The sequence below is a fragment of the Nerophis ophidion genome, unplaced genomic scaffold (assembly GCF_033978795.1).
Source record: "Nerophis ophidion isolate RoL-2023_Sa unplaced genomic scaffold, RoL_Noph_v1.0 HiC_scaffold_136, whole genome shotgun sequence".
NCBI classification, from domain to species: domain Eukaryota; kingdom Metazoa; phylum Chordata; class Actinopteri; order Syngnathiformes; family Syngnathidae; genus Nerophis; species Nerophis ophidion.
Genome location: NW_026907058.1, coordinates 87,954 through 111,565, shown reverse-complemented (window position 1 = coordinate 111,565; position 23,612 = coordinate 87,954). Strand labels below are relative to the sequence as shown.

General features: G+C 38.5%; 1 protein-coding gene across 1 annotated transcript; it reads right to left on the bottom strand.

The window, feature by feature from the left end:
* Positions 1–4,373: 4,373 nt before the first annotated feature.
* LOC133547613 (zinc finger protein OZF-like) lies at positions 4,374–15,262 on the bottom strand. Its single transcript, XM_061893224.1, has 3 exons — positions 15,209–15,262; positions 14,832–14,944; positions 4,374–6,640 (listed from the first exon to the last, which is right to left on the bottom strand). The coding sequence occupies exon 3, from the start codon at positions 6,588–6,590 to the stop codon at positions 5,217–5,219; it is 1,374 nt and encodes a 457-aa protein (XP_061749208.1). The 5' UTR covers positions 6,591–6,640; positions 14,832–14,944; positions 15,209–15,262; the 3' UTR covers positions 4,374–5,216.
* Between the last annotated feature and the right edge of the window lie 8,350 nt (positions 15,263–23,612).

The window sequence follows — 23,612 nt, the reverse complement described above, 5'->3', positions numbered from 1 at the left end:
TTTTATTGCTGCATTTGTACTTATTTCACCTCACATCTTCACTTTCAACCCTAAAGTCTTCTTCAAATATATTGTTGAAGGTTTTGAAGACCGATGTTTATGATGTGTGTGTAGTCTGTGGAAAGGGTTGTTGTCCCTTGTGGATCCATTTGTTCACTTGCACAGATACATCTTCATCATCATCATCATCATCAGACATAACCGGTCCACTACTGGATGAAACCTTAGCATTAATGTTCTAATATCAGTGTGACCTCATTATTCCTTGATTATAAGACCTAAAGGCCTACTGAAATGAGATGTTCTTATTTAAACGGGGATAGCAGGTCCATTCTATGTGTCATACTTCATCATTTCACGATATTGCCATATTTTTGCTGAAAGGATTTAGTAGAGAACATCCACGATAAAGTTCGCAACTTTTGGTCGCTAATAGAAAAGCCTTGCCTTTACCGGAAGTCGCAGACGATGACGTCACCCGTGTGATGGCTCCTCACATCCTCACATTGTTTTTAATCGGAGCCTCCAATAAAAAGAGCTATTTGGACCGAGAAAACGACAATGTCCCCATTAATTTGAGCGAGGATGAAAGATTTGTGTTTGAGGATATTGATAGCGACGGATTAGAAAAAAATAAAATAAATCAAGTTTAAAAAAAAAAGGCGATTGCATTGGGACGGATTCTGATATTTTTAGACACATTTATCAGGATAAACCTGGGAACTCCCTTATCTTTCTATTGTGTTGCTAGTGTTTTAGTGAGTTTAATATTACCTGATAGTCAGAGGTGTGTGTCCACGGGTGTCTTGAGGCCAGTATTTGAAGGAAGTCGACGGCAGCTTTATGGATGGCACAAGCTCAACTGATCTCCGGTAAGTGGCAACTTTTTACCACAATTTTCTCACCCAAAACTGCTGGTTGACGTGTGGTCAGGATCCATGTTCGCTTGACCGCTCTGATCCATAGGAAAGCTTCACCTCCGGGAATTTCAAACAAGGAATCACCGTGTGTTTGTGTGGCTAAAGGCTAAAGCTTCCCACCTCCATCTTTCTACTTTGACTTCTCCAATATTAATTGAACAAATTGCAAAAGATTCAGCAACACAGATCTCCAAAATACTGTGTAATTATGCCGTTAAAGCAGGCGACTTTTAGCTGTGTGTGTGTGTGCAGCGCTCATACTTCCTATAAACCCGTGACGTCTTGCGTACACGTCATCATTCTGTGACATTTTCAAGAAGAAACTCCCAGGAAATTTAAAATTGCAATTTAGTAAACTAAAGCGGCCGTATTGGCATGTGTTGCAATGTTAATATTTCATCATTGATATATAAACTATCAGACTGCGTGGTGGCTAGTAGTCGCTTTCAGTAGGCCTGGAAAATACAGATTTCAGCACTGTATTGCTGTGTTGGATCCGCTTTGGACTGGACTCTCGCGACTGTGTTGGATCCATTATGGATTGAACTTTCACAGTATCATGTTAGACCCGCTCGACATCCATTGCTTTCCTCCTCTCCAAGGTTCTCATAGTCATCATTGTCACCGACGTCCCACTGGGTGTGAGTTTTCCTTGCCCTTATGTGGGCCTACCGAGGATGTCGTGGTGGTTTGTGCAGCCCTTTGAGACACTAGTGATTTAGGGCTATATAAGTAAACATTGATTGATTGATTGATACTCCAACTCACCACACTGAGAAGTGGGGGCGATCCTGAGCTAGCAGATGCATGTTGCTATCATGTTTTATCAGCGAGGAAGACAGCAATTGTGTATACTTTTTTGTCGGAAGCAAGTTGTATTTGTGGTATACTGAAGTTTCATGATGTTGTTTGCACATCAGATTGACTCTCTCTCTCATCCACAGTCTGGAGTGCAGCTGACGCTGGTCAATCCAACACACCTGAGGTTGATTAGCGTGCCTTTATTAACTGGCTGCTTACGGCCCGTTAGCGCCGGTACTTTGTGGTTACTGCTGTTCCTCACGCATGACTGTCCTTCTCGTCTCACTTGCTAAACCCTCCTGTTTTTGCTCGTGCATCTTGCAGGTTTGCCTGTTTATCCAGCGCCGACTAACGCTTGCAGTTTATCATTTTGTGTTTCTGTTTTACTTCATTCTTGAAGTATGTTTCCTAGCTTCGTATAGAGATTTATTTTTGTACTTTGCTCTTTTATTTTTTATCTTATCTGTCAGTATTATTCCCAGTCTTTACTAGCGCTTTTGGTTTAGTTTTGGTATTTATCTTAGTAGTTTTTATGGTGTGTTTTTGTGCTCCACCATCGCTTTATGTTTTTGTGGCTACATCCTCCTTGCGCCCAGAATAAAAGAATACATTTTGTCTACAAACAATATGTCTCTGCATCCTTGGGTTCCATCTAATTCAGCTCCTAACAGTATTGCTCTGCTGAATAAATGAATCACTATAGCTGCCAATATGGAAGATTATTTATATATTTAAGAAGATATCATTTCCTAAACAGGTAGCAAAATGACACCACAAAAAGTGAACTAGCAGCAGGACTCAGTTAGTATTTTATTAATTTAAAAATGAATTAACTATAAAGAGTAACATGAGAGTGGATTTTTCACAAGAGTTCACCAAAAACTGGAAATTGGGAATGCTAGTTACAATCATTTCGTTATTTTTAACATGCAGAAGAACGAGGTGGCACCGTGCAGTGAAAAAAGGGATATTTATTGATAAAAGAACAAAAACCCAGAGCAACTTTTCTATGAAGAAAACAAAACAAACTGCTGAAATCCAGCAAAACACTCACAGAAAATCAGCAAAAAAAGAAAAAAAACTAACCAAAGTAATATTAACAATAATAACGATAATAATAATAAAAAAAATGAAAGAATATGAACAGTTAGTAAATAAATAAATAGAAAAAACTATGTACATATAGGGAGTCATCTTTAAAAAAAAAATAACAGTTTAATCACGAATTGGAAAAAATAAAATTAGTCTTATGTGGCGTGACATAATGGAGCCAGTATTCCCAGTATGAAGTACATTTCTCTAGTTTATAAATAATAAAAGCTGTTATCTCCTGTGTTTTATAAATGTCCTTTGTGATTTCCATCCATTTCTTCAAAGTTGGGCTCTCCTGTAATATCCATTTCCTGGTAATGCTCTTTTTACAAACCACTAGTAGGATATTCATGAAGTATTTCTCTTTTTTCAGCCAATCCTGAGGTGCGATGTGTGAAAAACAGAATGTTACTTTCAAGGGGTGATTTGAAAATATCCTGTAGAGCTTGGTGTATCTCTTTCCAATAGTCCTTTATGGCAGAGCAGTCCCAGAAAACATGCTAGTGGTTTGCCTTTAGATTCCCACAATTTGTCCCACAGGCAGGGGAGTTGTTATCATACTGAGACTTCTGAGAAGGTGGAATAAAACTTTCCCAGCCAAACTCTCCACTTGGGTGAGCTGCTACAAGTCCATTGATATCTCCATTTTATTGTCCATTCTTCCTCAGATGTAGTTATCCCTCCTTCCTTCTCCCATTTTGTTTTAACACATGAAGTTAAATATGATTTCTTATACAAGCATGAAACACTTCTATCAATAGTTTCTGAATTATATGCTTTTGTAAACAGTTCAATGAAACAACTGCTTGTCTTTGTTACATTTTTCACCTTCATATTAACAAAATGCCGCAACTGCAAATATCAATAGAAGTTTTGTTTTTTTAATAAATGTGTCAAATTTGTCACTGACAGTTTAGTTAGGTTTTTTCCTCTGTGTTTGTTTTTATTTCCTGTAAGCGCTCTTATTTTGGTTCAGTTTCCTGCTTGTCTCTCTGAGAGCTGTTTCCCCTCAGATGCGGCTGATTGGCACCTGGCCACACCTGGACTGTCAATCAGCCGGTTGCTATTTAGACCTGCTTTGCCCTCCAGTCAAGGCTAGAGTAGTGTTGTTGTACTGGAAACTAATTTACAAACACAACTTCATCACACACAATACTCCACTATGGAATTGTTCTTATATTAAAATGAGAAACAAATCCATCTTTGTACAGCAATGGTTTGAAAAAGGCATTTGGTCACTGATGCACTTATTGAGTGAGAAATGTATTTTATGAATTGAAGATTTCATTAACGACATCCTGCAAATAAAAATAATTACTAAAAATAAAAGGCTTTTGTAAAAAACATTCTAATTACAGCATACCATCTTTTGTAATTATTTACTATTTCTTCAATAGTATATTAAAAAAAAATAGAACTTGAAAGTTTCCAATCTTCCAAAGGCAAAGGGGTTCATTTTGGAAAAAAAACAACCTCGGAATTGACCACTTAAAATCATTTTTAGGATATTGAATTGCAATTGAAGACAACACTTGTTCGTTCTGTGATTGGGAAACAAAATAAACTGTTTATTTTATGAATGTATGCAAAGTAAATCTATGTATAATATTGGCTTTTGCCAAAACGACAAACTTTGATTGATATTGATATTGTTTTGGGGATGTTAAAAAGAAAAACAACCATAAAAATGTTTAAAACACAATAATAGGAGTTTTTGTTTTATCCACAAATGTAAGTTTGTAAAAACAAAACCATCCTTCCACAAACAATTCAGCTATTTTCTCTCACTTTTATATTGCATAAAGGTCTGGGGACATACATATGAAACAATCACAACACAATCATCATATTACAAAAGACAGTAATAAAGATCATTAATAAACTGGATTATAGAGACCCAACAAATGATTCATAAAGTCACATTTTAAAATTGTATAAAAGACAACTGTTCAAATGATGTATAAAGTAAATAATAATATGCTTCCTGAAGTGGTCCAGAAGATGTTTCAGATGTGAACCAGTACATATGTATATCATATAAAGGTGATAATCTATGGGATTATTAACAATTAGAAATACAAATAAGTAATAATTTTATATTTCAAACTATCTAATCTATAAATGTAAAGATCATATTAAACAGATTGTTAGACAAACAACAATGTCACACATGTTATATGTGCTGATGTTGTTAGAAAGTCAAAATGAAAGTCTTGACAGTTTATTTCAAATCCTGCAGTTTCATTTGCTGCTGCTGTTCTCACCAGCACACTTGTGTTTCTTACACTGGTACTTAGAAGACAATCTTTCACCACACACACTGCAACTCAACACTTTCTCTCCTGGGTGTCTTCTCATGTGTGCTACAAGGCTTGATCGGTCACTAAAGCTTCTGTTGCAGATTCAACAGGAATGTGATTTTTCACCAGTGTGTGTTCTAGTGTGTCTTTTCAAACACTGACTTTGTGTAAAACCTTTACCACAGGTTGAACAGGAAAAAGGTTTTTCGCCAGTGTGTGTTCTCATGTGTACTTTTACAGACTGTCGATTTAAAAAATCTTTACAACAAATTGAACAAGAAAAAGGTTTTTCTACACTGTGTATTTTCATGTGTTCTTTCAAACTCTGACTTTGTGTAAAACCTTTACCGCAGATTGAACAAGAAAAAGGTTTTTCTCCAATGTGTGTTCTCTTGTGTATTTTCAAACTCTGACTTTGTGTAAAACCTTTACCACAGGTTGAACAGGAAAAAGGTTTTTTGCCAGTGTGTATTCTCATGTGTACTTTCAAATGTTCCTTCCTTGAAAAAGATAAGCTACAGATTGAACAAGAAAAAGGTTTTTCTCCAGTGTGCATTCTCATGTGTACTTTCAAATATTTACTTAGAACAAAACCTCTACTACAGATTGAACAGATAAAAGATTTTTCTCCAGTGTGCGTTGTCATGTGTACTTTCAAATTGTGACCATTTGTAAAACCCTTACCACAGACTGAACAGGAAAAATGTTTTTTGCCAGTGTGCGTTCTCATGTGTACTTTCAAATGTTGCTTCCTTGAAAAAGATAAGCCACAGATTGAACAAGAAAAAGGTTTTTCACCGGTGTGTGTTCTCATGTGTTCTTTCAATTTGTGAGTTTCGACAAAACCTTTACCACAGATTGAACAGATAAAAGGGTTTTCACCAGTGTGTAATATTGTGTGTTTTTTCAAACTCTGCTTTTCAACAAAACCTTTACCACAGATTGAACAGACATAAGGTTTTTCTCCAGTGTGTATTCTCATGTGTCTTTTCAGAGAACTATGGTATTTAAAGGTTTTGTGAGAGTGAGAAGATGTGAAGTGAGTGTTGTCAGTGTGACATGTCTTATCATCTTTAGAGTCTTCATCATCAGTGTCAGGAGAGTGTGACGTTGTGTCCTCACTATCTGATAGTGGAGCTAAGAGCTTGTCTGCTTGTGATCCTCCACAGTGGTCTCCATCAGCTTCTGTTGTCATGTGTTGTGTTGAGCTGCTGCTTGGAGGCTCCCCCCCTCCCCTCTCCTCACTTTCACCTTTCACCTCATCATCTTCACTCTTCACAGGGACACCAGTCACTGGGAACTCCTCCAACCATTTAGGCTGACTGATGCCCTCTTCCTCCTCTTCCTCTTTAATGTGGGGCGTCAGTGAGTCTTCCTCTTCCTTTTTACAGGGAGGTGTCTGTGTCAAAGAGGAAAAGGAGACGCCAGAGGGTCCGTGGCGCCTGGTCTTCCTCTTCGATGGATCCTCCTTCACCATCCTGAAGCTACACTCCTGTTTTTCAGGCAGAACTTGTTCTTCACAGACATCTGCAGGACACAAAATGACAAACATGCTTGCGAAATGTCCAGATTCAGTCAGTAAGTTCACATGAACTTAAAAAAAACAAGATATTATATGAATTGGCCTGAAAACCAGCACACTGCTCTTCACAACATTATTAAGAGGAAAATAAGACCACTTTTTACGAGGGGTGGGCAATATGGCCTAAAATCTAAATTGCAATAAATTCCCTTTAACCTGAGTGCAGCTGGGATAGTCTCTAGCGCCCTCTGGGATTTTGATGTCAGTTACTGATGTATAAACTTGGAGAAAAGATTAAGTCGTTTACAGTGTAAATCTGTATTCTGTATTGTTGTCGCTGTTATGACGCCATCTTGTGGTCGAGTTTGCTCACTGCGAGTGCTCTGGTTTGAAAGTGTATTTCCTTTTCCTTCGTGCCTTGAACCCGAAGTAAGGTTTCGTCATTGATCTCGCCAAGCAACGTTTGTAAGTGTAACCAGGATTTCCACTGGATGTGGAACGGTAGCGCCACGGCAACAGACTCGATCCGTTTTTTGTTTCAGAGTCAATGTGTCAGTTTCCACCGCCTGGCTTCTATAAAAGGTGAAAAAAGAACAATCCGAACACAAGCACAGACGAAGCAGAAACAGACTGCTTTTACATACTGTTAACCCTGCTAAAGTGATTTGGGATCCTGAAGTGAAACCCAAGGGTATTTTGGGAGGTCACATAAACATCCGAAGCCTAGTTCCCAAGTGTGATGAAATCAGATTATTACTGTCCGAGTCTAATCTTGATTTTCTATGCATAAGTGAAACGTGGCTGCATGATAACATTTTAACCAGCTTAACCAGTGTTCCGGGATATAAATGTTTTAGAAGGGACCGAACTGTGGGAAGGGGAGGGGGGGGGTACTGATATATGTCAAAGACTTACTTAATGCAAGGGAAATTCCCCTGACTGCTGATATATCTACTGAATGTTTATGTATCAATGTCACACTATCACAAAACATGCAATTCAATGTATTGGTGGTATACAGCCCTCCATCTGCGTGCGCTGCAATGCTATGCGAAGACTTAGATGTACTGTTTAAGAATTTTAAGAATAACAGTGAAGTACCTGTCTTCGGACACTTCAACTTAAACTGGCTAGACAAACACTGCAGAAAAAAAATAAAAGAACTCACATCCAAACATGACTTTAGTCAGAAGATAGAAACCCCACATGTATCACTAAAAACACTCAGACACTAATTGAGTTAATCTTCACAAACAAGCCTGACAGAATCATAAAATCTAGTTACCAGCTTGTTAGATGATAATCTGACATTAGCTGCAAGAAAACCCACAAAGAAACGTCTGACGAGGTTTAAAAGTCAAGATCAGAAAACTTTTAAACTTGAGATCCCTCACCAATCAACAACTGCATTTGAAAAGGAATTAAAGGGTCTTACTTGAGACGAGCTCCAACAACATGGCCAAGTACACGCCTGTTGTAATCAGCTAATGTCTGCTATCGGACGCATTATTGATCAATATATTAGAAAGCGAAAAAATTATGATATCCGGAAATTAATGAAAATAAGAGATTATGCCTCAAAAACTTTTATCAAAACTCGTAGTGACAGATTCGAAAATATTTAAAGACTTACGTAATCAAGTAGTTAAACAGCTCGGAATGTCCCAATCAAACTATTACATCCACATGCTTTTAGAGGCCAAAGGAAATGGTAAAATGATCTGGAAACTACTACACAACCTATTAAACCCAAAGGGTAACACCACCCAAACCCAATATAAACTAAAGTAGGAGACAAAATCATTACTGATTGTACTCAAGTCTCAAATGAGTTCAAATAATTCTTTATAGAATCTGTCAAAAACCTTTCCTCGGGTTTTTCCTGTCTGACTAATGATGATCAAACAACAGACATACCTGATAAACAAGACAGCTCATTTCAGCTCAAGGAGGTTAGTCAGACAACTGTCTTAAATGCCATACATGACCTAAACACCACATACTCAAAGGATATTTATAACCTAGACACAGCTTTTATTTTTTTTTAATAGCGGCATCCTTATGCAGCCTCTTACCCGTCGTATTAATATTTCCATTAAAACTGGGCAATTCCCAGATGGATGGAAAACTGCACAGGTAATACCACTTTTAAAATCTGGTGATGCTGGATTAACATCTAACTATAGACCCATCAGCCTTCTTCCAGTTTCATCTAAAGTCCTGGAGAAGATTGTTTCGGAACAACTAATGCACCACCTTGAGACAAATCACTATTTGAATCCCTTGCAATTCGGATTCAGACGTAACCATTCTACAGAATCTGCCACTTGTTTTTTAACTGAAAAGATCAAACATTCCCTTGACAAAGGACAGGTAGTCGGTGCAGAATTTTCAGACTTAAAAAAAGCATTTGATACAGTCAATCATAACATTTTAATTTCAAAACTAGCTACTGTAAATTCAACTTATTGAAACAGTCATTGTCCTGGCTTGAGTCACATCTAAAGGGCCGTGAACAATGTGTCACCATTAATAATGTGAGATCTTCCTTCCGCAAAATTGAAACAGGGATACCTCAGGGTAGTGTCTTGGGACCGATACTATTTAGTCTATACATCAATGACCTACCAGATGTATGCACAGATATAGATTTACAGATGTATGCGGATGACACAGTCCTATATACATCTGGTAAGACCTGTACTCTAGTTGCTGAAAAGCTAAATGCTAAATTAGACAAAATAGCATCTTGGCTGGCATCATCCTGTTTAACCCTGAACACTAAAAAGACTAACTGTCTGCTTCTCCATAAAAAAGCAACCTCAAAAAAACCTGAATATAAAAATTAATGATGAGGTCATTGAACAAGTACCTGAAGTCAAATATTTGGGCATAATCATAGACTATCAGCTGAATTTTAAAAGTCACATTAAGAAAATGTGTAAAACCCTGAAGGCCAACCTAGGCTGTTTTAAGATTATAAGAAACTGCTTAACTCTCAGCTGTGCTTTTACTTTTATGAATTCAATGATTCTTTCACACATATCTTATAGCTTAACTACATGGTCCCAGTCAGCAGTCAAGACCATTGAGTGTCTTTATTACCGGGCCTTGAAAGTCCTAGACAAGAAGAGAATACGATATCATCATTGCCAAATTTTAACCACATTTTAATATTTCCATTAAAACTGGGCAATTCCCAGATGGATGAAAACCTTGCCAAATTTTAACCAAATACAATATTTTAAGTTTTACCAATTGTATTTTGTTACATCCAGTCAAACTGGTTTTTAAATGTTTGGATAACTCTGCTCCCCAATTGCTCTGCAAGGCCATTACAAGACTGCAAAGTGGTACCAGAACTACCACCAGAGCAATGTCAAAAGGCAACTGTTGTGTTCCATTCCGTAGAACATCTTTTGCCCTGACTGCCTTTTCAATAAAAAGACCACAACTATGGAACTCTTTACCTGACACTTTGAAAAGTATAACTGCACTTGTCACTTTCAAATAAACAAACAAAATTATGGCTAGTTGAGCAGCAATCGTGTTCCCATGTTTAGTTTTTTCTATTTTTTACCTTTTGGTTTTTATCTAGCCTGCACTTTGTGTTGTTATTATTATTATTATTGGCTTTTATCTAGTTTGCGCTTTGTATTATTTCTATTATCATTATTATCGACTCATTTTTGTCTTATTTTCATTTTCTTGTTTTAATGATGTTGGATCTGTGTTGTTGTTGTTGTTGTTGTTGGGGACAAGTGTTGTAAATTAGTTTTGGCTACAAACACTATGATGCATACATTGGATAACTGTTTCAGATGTCTAGGTTTTTTGGATCCGTCCCTATTTCAAATAAACCTTAATATATAATATATGTGAGTGGAATGTGTTGATGTTGGAATGGTTTGAATAGGTTAAAAAATGTGGGGATGGTGCAACTTGGACAAATGTTACTCAGGTGGGTGTACGCATGTGTGGAAGGTACGTAGACACAGAAAACTCCCCCACAAGCATGTTTGTGTGAGAGGTATTAAAACGGAGGTATTAAAACATTAGTCAATCAATCAAACAAATGGTCAATGAACTTTGCAGTCATGGATACACTGTGTGTTTATTTTCTCCGGCTGCGGCTCTCAAATTGCATACAAAAGGTCTTCTTTTGTTCGTTTGGTCTGAAAGCGTAAAAAAGCGCTGCCTCAATAGGACAAAAATAAAGCGGGTCTGGGGGCCCAAACGTTGCCATTCTTGTGTGAGTGTAGGCGTGTAGTCCTTATGTGACATCATCATGTCATGTTCATGAGGAAGCTGAGCTTGTTTCATACACGACTCCCCTCAGCCGTCTCCACTCCAACACACATGAGCAGCTAACCTGGCTAACATTAGCAGGTGACTTATGAGAAAATTCTCACAAGACCACAACTCTTCTTCTCTGACCTTCCCAAAGTAATAATCCAATCAATAATCACTGAACTCAACAAAAAAACAAGGCATATTATTTCAACAATGACTTCCGGTGTCACAGAACTGGCTAATATAACAAAATCTGCTTTTCATTGCACAATATCAGGGAAATTGACATCAATGTAAGAGCAATGTTGTCATTCTTAGGAGAAGCAACATTTGTCAGGGAAAATAATGCCTTGCCGGTAAGGTCTATTCAGGTGTACTGGAGAGGAGCCTAGGCCAGATAGTCGAACCTCGGATTCAGGAGGAACAGTGTGGTTTTCGTCCTGGTCGTGGAACTGTGGACCAGCTTTATACTCTGGGCAGGGTCCTTGAGGGTGCATGGGAGTTTGCCCAACCAGTCTACATGTGTTTTGTGGGCTTGGAGAAGGCATTCGACCGTGTCCCTCGGGAAGTCCCGTGGGGAGTGCTCAGAGAGTCTGATTGTGGCGGTCCGCTACCACTACGATCAGTGTCAGAGCTTGGTCCGCATTGCCGACAGTAAGTCGGACCCGTTTCCAGTGAGGGTTGGACTCCGCCAAGGCTGCCCTTTGTTACCGATTCTGTTCGTAACTTTTATGGATAGAATTTGTAGGCGCATTCAGGGCGTTGAGGGGATCTGGTTTGGTGACAGCAGGATTAGGTCTCTGCTTTTTGCAGATAATGTGGTCCTGATGGCTTCATCCGGCCAAGATCTTCAGCTCTCACTGGATCGGTTTGCAGCAGAGTGTGAAGCGACTGGGATGGGAATCAGCACCTCCAAGTCCAAGTCCATGGTTCTCGTCCGGAAAAGGGTGGAGTGCCATCTCCGGGTTGGGGAGGAGATCTTTCCCCAAGTGGAGGAGTTCAAGTACCTAGGAGTCTTGTTCACGAGTGAGGGAAGAGTGCATCGTGAGATCGACAGGTGGATCGGTGCGGCGTCTTCAGTAATGCGGACGTTGTACCGGTCCGTTGTGGTGAAGAAGGAGCCGAGCCGGAAGGCAAATCTCTCAATTTACCGGTCGATCTCCGTTCCCATCCTCACCAATGGTCATGAGCTTTGGGTTATGACCGAAAGGACAAGATCACGGGTACAAGCGGCCCAAATTAGTTTCCTCTGCCGTGTGGCGGGGCTCTCCCTTAGAGATAGGGTGAGAAGCTCTGCCATCCGGGAGGAACTCAAAGTAAAGCCGCTGTTCCTCCACATGGAGAGGAGCCAGATGAGGTGGTTCGGGCATCTGGTCAGGATGCCACCCGAACGCCTCCCTAGGGAGGTGTTTAGGGCATGTCCAACCGGTACGAGGTCACGGGGAAGACCCAGGACACGTTGGGAAGACTATGTCTCCCGGCTGGCCTGGGAACGCCTTGGGATCCCCCGGGAAGTGCTAGACGAAGTGGATTGGGAGAGGAAAGTCTGGGCTTCCCTGCTTAGGCTGATGCCCCCAAGACCCGACCTCGGATAAGCGGAAGAAGATGGATGGATGGAAGATAATTTTTTCTGGACAGCTCATTCATTCTTTAAACACCCAATTGTCCCGTCCTTTTAGGCGGTCATTCGAAATAGCGACTAAACTACAAAGCTAAAGCTAGCAGGGAAAATCCATACACCCACAACACATCTCATCTGCTTGTGTTGTTGTGAAAGACATCATCAATGTTGGAATAATGTACAAACAGGACAGCAGTCGCAAGTGTCGCCTCCACACATCGTTCTGAGAACAGCAACACACTTCCCCTTCACAATAATAGGTCTGACTGCGCTAACAAAATAAAGGTTTAAAAAAAAAAAGCACCTTAAACAAGCGTAATGAACTTATTGATGCATTTACACAATTATTATGCTTTGACCCGAAGTACGGGTCAAAATTGTCTAAAGATTTATTGCACAAATAAATGTGAGCAATTCTACATTTAATTAACAAACTGGAAAGAAAATAACATTTGCCTTGGTGCCCTAAAATATGAACCCTCCTTTAAGGCAACACTTGTCTTGACCTTAAAAAGTAACATTTTGAGGCCTGTCGATGATGTACCTTTTTCCCACCCATCCATCCATTTTCTACCGCTTGTCCCTTTTGGACTCACAGGGGGGCAGAAGGTGGGGTACACCCTGGAAAATTCCATAAAACCTTTACACTATTTATTTAAATTGTATCCAAATTAAAAATGTATCCTCCAGTTTGTGGCTATTATGAGGCATATTTCCAGAGAATATGCATTTTTACAGCATGTTTTAAAGAGATAGCGATTAAAAAAATGACTTCTGGCTATATTATATTGATCAACTAATTCTTATTAGTGAGCAGAATAGAGGCGCTCTCATTGACTCAAATGGTAAAATTAGGATGGTCAAGATTTTGCTAACGTTTGTTTAGGACTTAGAATGCATACAAAATAAAAACATGTTATTGTCTTACATATGGATTGTGAATGACAGGCAAAATAAAAAAAATCAGATCCCCTTTGATCATTTCTCTACATCCTGTGAACGGGTTGATGCTGTGGTGAAAGTGAGAAAATAAATACATGTTGGGAAAATGCAAATTTAAGGAAAAATGGCTGACAAACTTTTTAAAGGGGAACATTATCACAATTTCAAAAGGGTTAAAAACAATAAAAATCAGTTCCCAGTGGCTTGTTGTATTTTTTGAAGTTTTTTTCAAAATTTTACCGGTCCCGAAATATCCCTAAAAAAAGCTTTAAAGTGCCTTTTTTCCACTACCTGCCAAGATACGGTCCATTTTCCTGTGACATCATACAGTGCTGCCAATACAAACAAACAGTGGCGAATAGCACAGCAAGATATAGCGACATTAGCTCGGATTCAGACTCGGATTTCAGCGGCTTAAGCGATTCAACAGATTACGCATGTATTGAAAAGGACGGTTGGAGTATGAAAGTATTGAAGAAGAAACTGAAGCTATTGAGCGAATAGCTATTAACGCTATTCATAGCCATAGCATGGCCGAATAGCTGCGTTAGCATCGCCGGTAAAATGTGCAGACACTCCGGCACATTCAATGGGGGTCTGGCGGCAGATTTCTTGCCACTTTCGCATCTTCGGTGCAACTTGAATCCCTCCCTATTAGTGTTGTTACACCCTCCGACAACACACCGTCGAGGCATGATGCCTCCAAGGTTCCAAAAATAAGTTGAAAAAACGGAAAGTACAGAGCTGGGACCCGTGTGTGTAATGTGTTGAAAATGAAAATGGCGGCTGTATTACCTCGGTGACGTCAAGTTCTGACGTCATCGCCACCAGAGCAATAAACAGAAAGGCGTTTAATTCGCCAAAATTCACCCATTTAAAGTTCGGAAATCGGTTAAAAAAATATATGGTCTTTTTTCTGCACCATCAAGGTATATATTGACGCTTACATAGGTCTGCTGATAATGTTCCCCTTTAAAACCTGCTTAGAGATTGTTGGTGGTAAACCCAGAGAGGCATGTGTGTGTTATAAAATGATGGTAGAATTAGCTTTATTATTTGGGTTTGGGGGCCATGTCATGGAGCTCGTCCACAGCCCAACTCTGACTTGTTCCACCACTGACAGTTTATTGTACAAATAGACTGGGATGTGTAACTCATCTTTAGTAGTTACATTCCACAGAACACAGACAACCACGTGGTTGCAAGACCACGTTGCAAGTAGCAGACGGAATGCATCATCCTCACAAGACAACACAACTTCTTATACACAATATATTAAGCATAGTGTTAATAATGAAATGTAAAGTTAGTAAAGATGTGAGAGTAAGAAGTAAACAAACCTGTTCTGTGTAACACAACTTGATGTTTCTTGAAAACAGCGTCCAGTAGTTGATGTTGTCGCTCCTTCTCCTCTTTTGTTGGACAAAGTTCCTCCTCATACTTTGCTATCCTTCTTTGGCACATTTTCACACAATCACAACACTTTACTCTCACACTTGATCTCTACTTAGCGATGTGTTGATAACTTCTGTGTCTTCTGTTAGCAGCTAACAAGCTAAGCTAACTAGCCAGCTAAGCTAACTAACAAGCAAAGATAGCACGAGAAGCGGCACAGTGCTTCTAGCGCATCGAGACCACTTTATCCTTAAAAACGAATCCCATATGTATTTTATACGACGTAAATATTATAAACTGGATAACAAATAATAAGACTGACTTATTAGCGTCCTGCACACTTCTTTCTCCTTCTCCTCCTGTTCTGCTGTCTTCCGTTTACACCGGAAGCTGGAAATGACGTCACAGCTGAGCGGGCGAAGAGGTAGCTCTATATAAGATATTGCTTGCTGTCACTGTTACCATGCTTTTCTTTTACGTAATATTTATTTGAAAAACAATGTGATATAAACGAGTGTCTTGTTTTTCAAAAATAAATTCAAAGTATATCAAACAAAGCTTTAATGTTGGGGTTCAGTGGCGCCCCCGTGCGACATTCATTGCAACGACAAGAGTGAAAGTTCTGGAAATTGTAGCGATATTACTGCCTGATTTTTTTAAATTTACCCTTCCACGTGTTTTTATTGTTGTACCCTTTTAGTCTTAATCAATTTTATACGAAAAATTAATAAAACATTGAAATATCACAGAAAGTGACGACGCAGGACCTCCTTTGTAAAAAAGTACAGGAAGTGACGTAATTCACGCATGCGTGGATCGATCGTGTCGTGAATTTATATCCATTTTTAAAAAGTGTGAAACATTTCCTCTCTTAAACAAAAGTCTCTTTCTTAAAGTGAAATCCAAATCCTCACATTGTGTTAATGATTTCAATTTATTCATTCAGTCTTAGAAGATTTGTATAAAATAGAAAACACTTACATTATTACTTTTATTGGAATATATTACGTCGTTTTAAATAAGCACATTTAAGCACAAGTTTATCATTTAATTATATACATTTTATTTTAATCTTATTGGAATGGTCTCTCATATTTACTTTTACTTTCTTTAACGGGTTTTGTTTGTAAGATGATTGGATTTAATGTGATGTTTTTTATATTGCTGAGTAAAATACTGAAAACACTGACTCATATTGTATTGAAAGTACCTTAATGTGTCCAAACATTGTTTATGTGTGTTTAATTGTTCAATAACAAAATAAAATAAATACTCAGAAGTAGAACTGGTTAGCAAATAAAGTCTTATTTTAACATAAATAATGTTGAAGTCATATTAGATGACATTATATAAATATGTATATTAAATATAATTTGAATAGTTGGCAAGTAAACAAAATGCATTTGCCATACCTAATTGTATTATATCAATTATAACTCAACCCCACACTTTACAACATGTATTCACACTTTGTTGTGTGAAAATATTTTACACAAACTTACATTCAATTATAGTAATCATTATAATATAATAAGATATATAACAATGTGTGTTCTGGATCTAAATTAATGCATGGAAAATAAATAGTTAAACAATCTTTTTAGTGAGGTGGCATCTTTTTCACCTGAAAACTTATCTACTTAAGTGTGCAATAAAAGTCTTACGTATTACTTGGATTACATTTGAATAGAACCTTATTGAGCATATTAACAAGATTCTTTTAGAAAATGTGCCAAGTATGAAAAAGTCATTTTGTATTTGCGTACAGGATGTTGAATGACAATGATCTCGACCCACTATAAATAAACAAAACAGGAAGATTGGAGAATGTGGAAGGAAGTTATGACTGTTATCATTTTCCACCACAAGGGGGCGATGTTGGTGTCGATATCAATGACTAGTCATGATCAAACCCCGAATTAAAGGCCTCATATCAGTTTGCAAGGAGATCCCATCATCTAAAGAGAAGTAAAGACAACTTGATGGTTGATGGCGAGGGGCAGTTTTGGCCGCCAGGCTCCGCCCACCACCAATGGGTACCAACAGGTACTGACCCATTTTGCACGACAGGGTGTCATCATCATCATTTGTACCAACTCTGAGTACAATCTCAGTTTGTGGAGCTGTGTTATAAATGTGTAAAGTTGTGTGGCGAGCCATCAGGTCAAAGTTTGGTCAAAGTCCCGAGGAGGAGTTTGTTCAAGTACCACCCCTTTTTGACTTCAACATGGCTGACGGAAACCAAAATGGCCGACTTCCTTTTGGTTTTCAAATATGGCTTCTTGAGACTTTTACGTTCCTCCTGTCACGATAGCCGCTGGTGATGTTGGTGGCGATACGTGAATCTGGGGCGAGGGGCACAATCATTCACATTTTCAAGAGTTAATATTTGATGTTTGGCTTCGGGGCTCCTAAACTAAATCATTTTTTGCTTGCAAGATTTGGAGAGTTTTGGGAGAACCTTTCCTCACACACACTGCACATTCTAGAACTATCCTTTAGCCACGCCCCCTGGGCTAATATACTTCCAGTGTTGTGACCTCTGTTTACAATTTGTCAGCTCCAAAATATACCTTCTCACTGGCTACTCGGCCTGTCAATCTTTGGCCTCCACACCATTCCATTCAGAAGCCATTCTCCATTCAAAAGCAATACTTGGCTGCCACTTCTCTCATCAACTACATCCCTCCAGAAAATACACTGATAATACTTGATCTGAAGCAATCAAATATATCATGAATCTACTCAGGTCACGTGGTTTATAACAGGGGTAGGGAACCTATGGCTCGCGAGCCGGATGTGGCTCTTTTGATGACTGCATTTGGCTCTCGGATAAATCTGAGCTGACATTGCTTAACACGATAAGTAATGAATAATTCCACTTGTAATCACAGTGTTAAAAATAACGTTCAAAATATAAAACATTCATTTTAATCCATCCATTCATTTTCTGCTGCACCTGTTGAAGAAGTTACATAAAGGTAAGTAGTTATTTATTTATTAGTGGTTAATGTGGGCTTGCAATCCTGGGGGTTCTTCAGACCACCAAGCACCGACATGAGAGCCTGTTTCAGGGTTTAAATATTGTTTTATTTTTAAATAAGACTCTCAGTTGCTTTCCAGCAATTGTCTTTTTCTCTTTCCTTCTCGCTCGCGCTCTGGCTCCAGCCCCAACCCCGTCTCTCTTCCTGGCTGCTGCGTATAACAGAGCGACAGGTGATTACATAACAAGGCCCAGGTGGGCCTTCTATGGTCCTGGCACACCCCGCTTCGCTGCAGGCCCGCATGCCACGACCCCTCCACAGTTAGCTTCAGAATAACAATGTTATTACAAAAAATAAGAGACCTGTTATACTTTACAAATGTTGGTCTTACTTAAAAATGCACGCGTTTAGTTGTGTTCAGTGTTGAAAAAAATATTATATGGCTCTTACGGAAAAATATTTTAAAAATATTTGGATTGTAGCTGAGATAGGCGCCAGCACCCTCCGTGACCCCAAAGGGAAAAAGCGGTAGGAAATGGATGGACGGATGGATGGATTTTTGGCTCTCTCAACCAAAAAGGTTCCCGACCCCTGGTTTATAAGAAAGATAATGAAGTTGGATAAATGAGTCATAATTGCAATGGTCTTGCAGACAACAGAAAAAGATAACTTATATTTATGTGGCTGAAGGAAAAAAGAACACAATATTGTTTGTCTTCAAGAAACGCATTCAGGGGCGTGGCTAAGATGCACATGCAGTAGTTTGCCTCTGCAGTTACTCCGGTGAAAACTATAAGATTTAATCTTAATTCTGCTTTTTTTTTTTTTTTTTTTAAACTGACAACGTTTGGTCAATTATATGCATGCATATCCCTCTGGGTAAATTCGACCCTATTAAGATATAGATAACAACGATTATGCCCAAGACACGAAGAGGGAAGCAATCAGAGTCACCTGTGGCCGTAAACGAGCCTGAGGCTAGCGCTGAGATGGCGTCATCAACTCTGGAGAAGATGCTGGATAAGATACTCGAGTCTATAAACAAACGTTTTGACATGCTTGAGGAAAAGCTTGAGGCTCTTTCAAGCAAGCAGTCGGCACTGACCAACCGAGTGCAGGACATGGAGCAGCAAGGTTCTGAACACGAGCGCCGCATTGAAGCGCTCGAACAAAAATTGGCTCAAACGCAGAAGAGGAACGAACAATTGGTAGCTAAAATAGACGAATTGGAAGGGCGCTCAAGACGGAATAATATAAAAATAGTCGGGATACCAGAGCAAGAAGAAAAGGGAAGACTTACGGATTTCGTTGCGGACCTGATACCAAAGTTGTTTGGAGCGAGTAACTTCTCCAAGCCAGTGGTGGTGGACCGCGCGCACCGTGTCCCGCTCGCTCGCTATGGTAACGGCAAGGGACCCAAGAATACACTTCTACCAGGATAAGGAGCTACTTCTTCGACCAGGAGCTGATCTACAACGGCCTGCGCGTGTTCCTGTTTCCAGACTCCACTGCCGAAGTGACAGCGCAAAGACGGGCCTTTCGAGAGGCAATGAACATGCTGCGGGAGAAGGAAATCAAGTTTATGCTGCGTTTTCCAGCTCGCCTGCATGTAGAGTACAACGACCAGGTAAAGGTGTTTACCTCTCCTGCAGACACTAAGACCTTTATTATAAAACATTTGAGTGACTAATTATCAATAATGGCTCTACCACACAAGGCTTATGAGAAGTATAAAAGCAGAAATACACTTTTTCACTGAGGTTTATTTCACCGGAGGTCGCAGGAAAAAAAAAAAAACACTTCACTGCCGAGCTACTAATTGCTTGGGGCAATGAACGCAGCTACGAGCATGTGCCCTGCGCCTGAAGATGGGGGTGGGGGACTCATGGACTGGGGAATCGTCCAAAACGACATCTTATGGACATCACCACAATGGAGATTTCACTCCAAAACATTGAACTACACACGATGGGAACCGAGGGAGGGGGGAACAATGGGGTGTGAGTGTTGTGTATGTGTGAATCTGAGCATGAATGTGGAGGAAAGAGATGTACAATCATATTTCAACCTACTAATTACTAAGGTTTTTTTTTCATGTAAGGACAAAAAAAAAAAAAAAAAACCTAAAACACCATAATGTCAACTTGTAAGAAAAAAATCACACTAGTTTCATGGAATGTTAGGGGCTTAGCCAAAAATATTAAAGCAGGGAAGGTTTTTTCACATTTAAATTCATTAAAAGCAGATGTTGTATTCTTACAAGAAACACATCTCTGTAAAGACAACCAACACAAACTTCAAACAAGCTGGATATCTCAGGTTTATCACGCACCCTTTACTTCACAAACTAGAGGTGGAGCTATTTTATTTCATAAAAATGTGCCTTTCATACTTACATCAAAAATAATTGACCCTAATGGGAGATTTATTTTATTGAATGGTCATATTACATCCTAGCCAGTAACTTTTTTGAATATCTATGGACCAAACACTGATGACTCAAACTTTTATCATCGAGTCTTTGGTCTACTTCCTGATGATAGCTCCTCTCATATCTACATTGGTGGTGATTTTAACTGCCTTTTGGACCCCACTTTAGATAGATTGTCAACTAAATCTCATGTCATTGCTAACTCAACTAAAACTATTAATAATCTTATGAGATCAAGAAATATCATAGACATATGGAGAGTAAAACACCCTAAGAAAAGGGAGTATTCATTTTACTCCGCTGTACACAATTCCTACACGAGAATTGATTACTTTTTAGTGGAAGGCTCTGCCCTCTCCAATGTCAGTAATCCTGAGTACCATAGTAGAATCATCTCAGATCACAGTCCTGTGAGTTTGCAGATTCAAATTGATCTCCTTAAAATCAAACAAAAATGGAGATTTAATCCACAACTATTATTATATGAAGATTTTAAAGAGTATATAAACAAGATTATCCAAGATTTTATTGAGGTGAATGATAACGGAGAGGTCTCAGACTCCACATTGTGGGAAGCTCTTAAAGCTACTGTGAGAGGATATATCATTTCATTTGAAATCTCAAAACAAAGAGAAACAAGAAAAAGGCAGAGAGAATTAGAAAAAGAAATTAAAGAAATGGAAAAAAATCATATAAATTCTCTTTTGCAGTCTGATTACAATAAGATGCTGAAACTGAAAAATGAATACAACTCTCTTCTTCTTCATGGGGAAGTATCTAAACTCCTGCTGAAAAATAAACAAAAACATTTTGAAATATCCGATAAACCACAAAAACTTCCATCTAGACAGCTCAAAGGAGATCAAGCCAAAGCTGCTATTCACAAAATATGCTCAAAAACAGGTGAAACATGTACAGATTTAAAGGATATCAATAATGTCTTCAAGGACTTTTATTCAGAATTATATCAATCTAATTCAGCTATATCGGTTAATGATTTCAATGATTTTTTTTACCTCATTAAACTTACCTCAACTGAGTCCAAATAATCAGAATTCTTTAGACAACACTATTTCAACTGAAGAACTGCAAAAAGCACTGAAATCTTTCTCCTTGAATAAAAGTCCTGGTCCAGATGGATTTGGTGCGGAGTTTTATCAAGCTTTCAGTGAAATACTATCCCCTATAATACTTAGAATGTTAAATGATTCTTTTGTGAACAACAAACTTCCAAGTTCTTTGTATGAAGCCCATATATGTATAATACCAAAAAAGGGAAAAAATCCACTTGATCCAGCCAATTCTAGACCTATCTCCCTGCTCAATTTAGACCATAAGATTCTAACTAAGGTACTCGCAACAAGGTACTCGCAACCACATAACAGAAATGATTCATCCAGATCAGGTGGGTTTCATCCCGGACAGACCTTCTTTTGGCAATGTACGGAGATTACTGAACGTATTGTACTCTGACTGCACAGGAAACAAAAAGGCTGCCGTCCTGACTCTGGATGCTCATAAAGCTTTTGATTCAATTGAGTGGGCTTATCTTTTTCATGTTCTCAAATTATTTGGATTGGGAGAAAATTTTATAAAATGGGTTAAAATAATTTATTCTGCACCAAAATCATATGTCATAACTAATAATGTAATATCGGATAGTTTTGAATTACATCGCGGTGTGAGACAGGGTGACTGCCTTTCGCCCTTACTCTTCAATTTGGCCCTCGAACCACTGGCTATTGGTTTAAGAATGAAGTCTAATATTAAAGGATTTTCAGTGGGCTCATCTCACTTTATGCAGATGATGTACTTGTTACACTCACTGAGCCAGAAGTTGCACTACCACTTCTTTTAGAATATGTAGACTCTTTTGGTAGAATATCTGGTTATAAAATAAACTGGTCCAAAAGTGAGCTTATGTTCCTAGGAGATAACGTTGAGATCAGTCAAAATCCAGTTAAAGTCGCAGAAAATTACATATCCTATCTTGGCTTAAAAATATCTAAAAATGATGAATCATTACTAAAGTTGAACTTTATTGAAGCCTTTGAGAAACTGAAAGTGTGTATTGAGTATTGGAAGACCCTACCTCTCTCTATGTTAGGCAAGGTGAATGCTATTAAAATGATCACTCTGCCCAAATTTATTTATCTTTTTCAAAATTTACCAATTGTAATTCCTGTAGATTTTTTCAAAAAACTTGAATCTTTAGTTCTAGATTTTGTGTGGGGATGTAAAAAACGCAGAATATCCAAAAAGCACTTATTTAGATCTACAGAGGAAGGGGGACTGGGTCTTCCAATGTTCAAAAGTTATTATTGGGCATCAAATCTGAACGCATTGACCTATTGGAAGATGGGGTCCCCAAATAATGAATCTCTTAATTCTGCTCCCTTATGGCTGAAATTGGAACTGCAGTCATTAGTGAAACCTTATACATCATTGCTATCGTTACTTTTTACTAAACCAGTCTCTTCAATTAAATCAATAAGTCATAGTGTTGTAGTACAACATTCTATCAAAATTCTTTCTCAAATTAAAAAACAATTGAATATTTCCAATGTGACTATGTATTCACCAATATATCACAATCATGCATTTATTCCATCGATAACAGATAAAACATTTTTTGACTGGTACTCAAATGGAATTAAATGCATAAAAGACATTTATGTCGAGGACAGTCTTGTGTCATTTGAGCAATTGCGAATCAAATTCAATTTGTCCCAATTCAGTTGGTTTTGCTATTTGCAGGTAAAAACATTTATCAAAGAAAACATTTCAAAGTCTCAGCTGGTAAATGAAAAACATCCTCTTTTAGAAGTATTAAATTTACCACCCACAAGTAAAAAGTCTATCGCTAAATTTGTCAGCTGCTTCATTATGTCCATGACATCAGCAGACAGTGTTCAAAGAGCATGGGAACAGGAACTAAGAACAACAATACCCAATCAGCAATGGGAACAGACACTCTCTCAAATTCACAAGTGCTCAATTAACAGCAGACATAGGCTCATACAGTTTAAAGTGATTCATCCTTTTTACTATTCGAAAGTTTTATTACACACATTTTATCCTGATACATCTCCACTTTGTGATAAATGTAAATCTGCTGAAGGATCATTGTCTCACTCCTTTTGGGGATGTCCAATTATTCAATCATTTTGGTCCAGCATTTTCTTTTTTTACTCGGGGGTATATCAGAGACAAATTGTCCCTGATAGGGATATGATCTTATTTGGGTGGTCTTCAGAAACACAAAAGCTTCCAAAACATATTAGAAGTGTGTTGCTGCTTGGGACGCTTTT

Coding starts and splice junctions, on each gene's coding strand:
- LOC133547613 (XM_061893224.1), bottom strand. CDS start 6,590: ATGGTGAAGGAGGATCCATCGAAGAGGAAGACCAGGCGCCACGGACCC.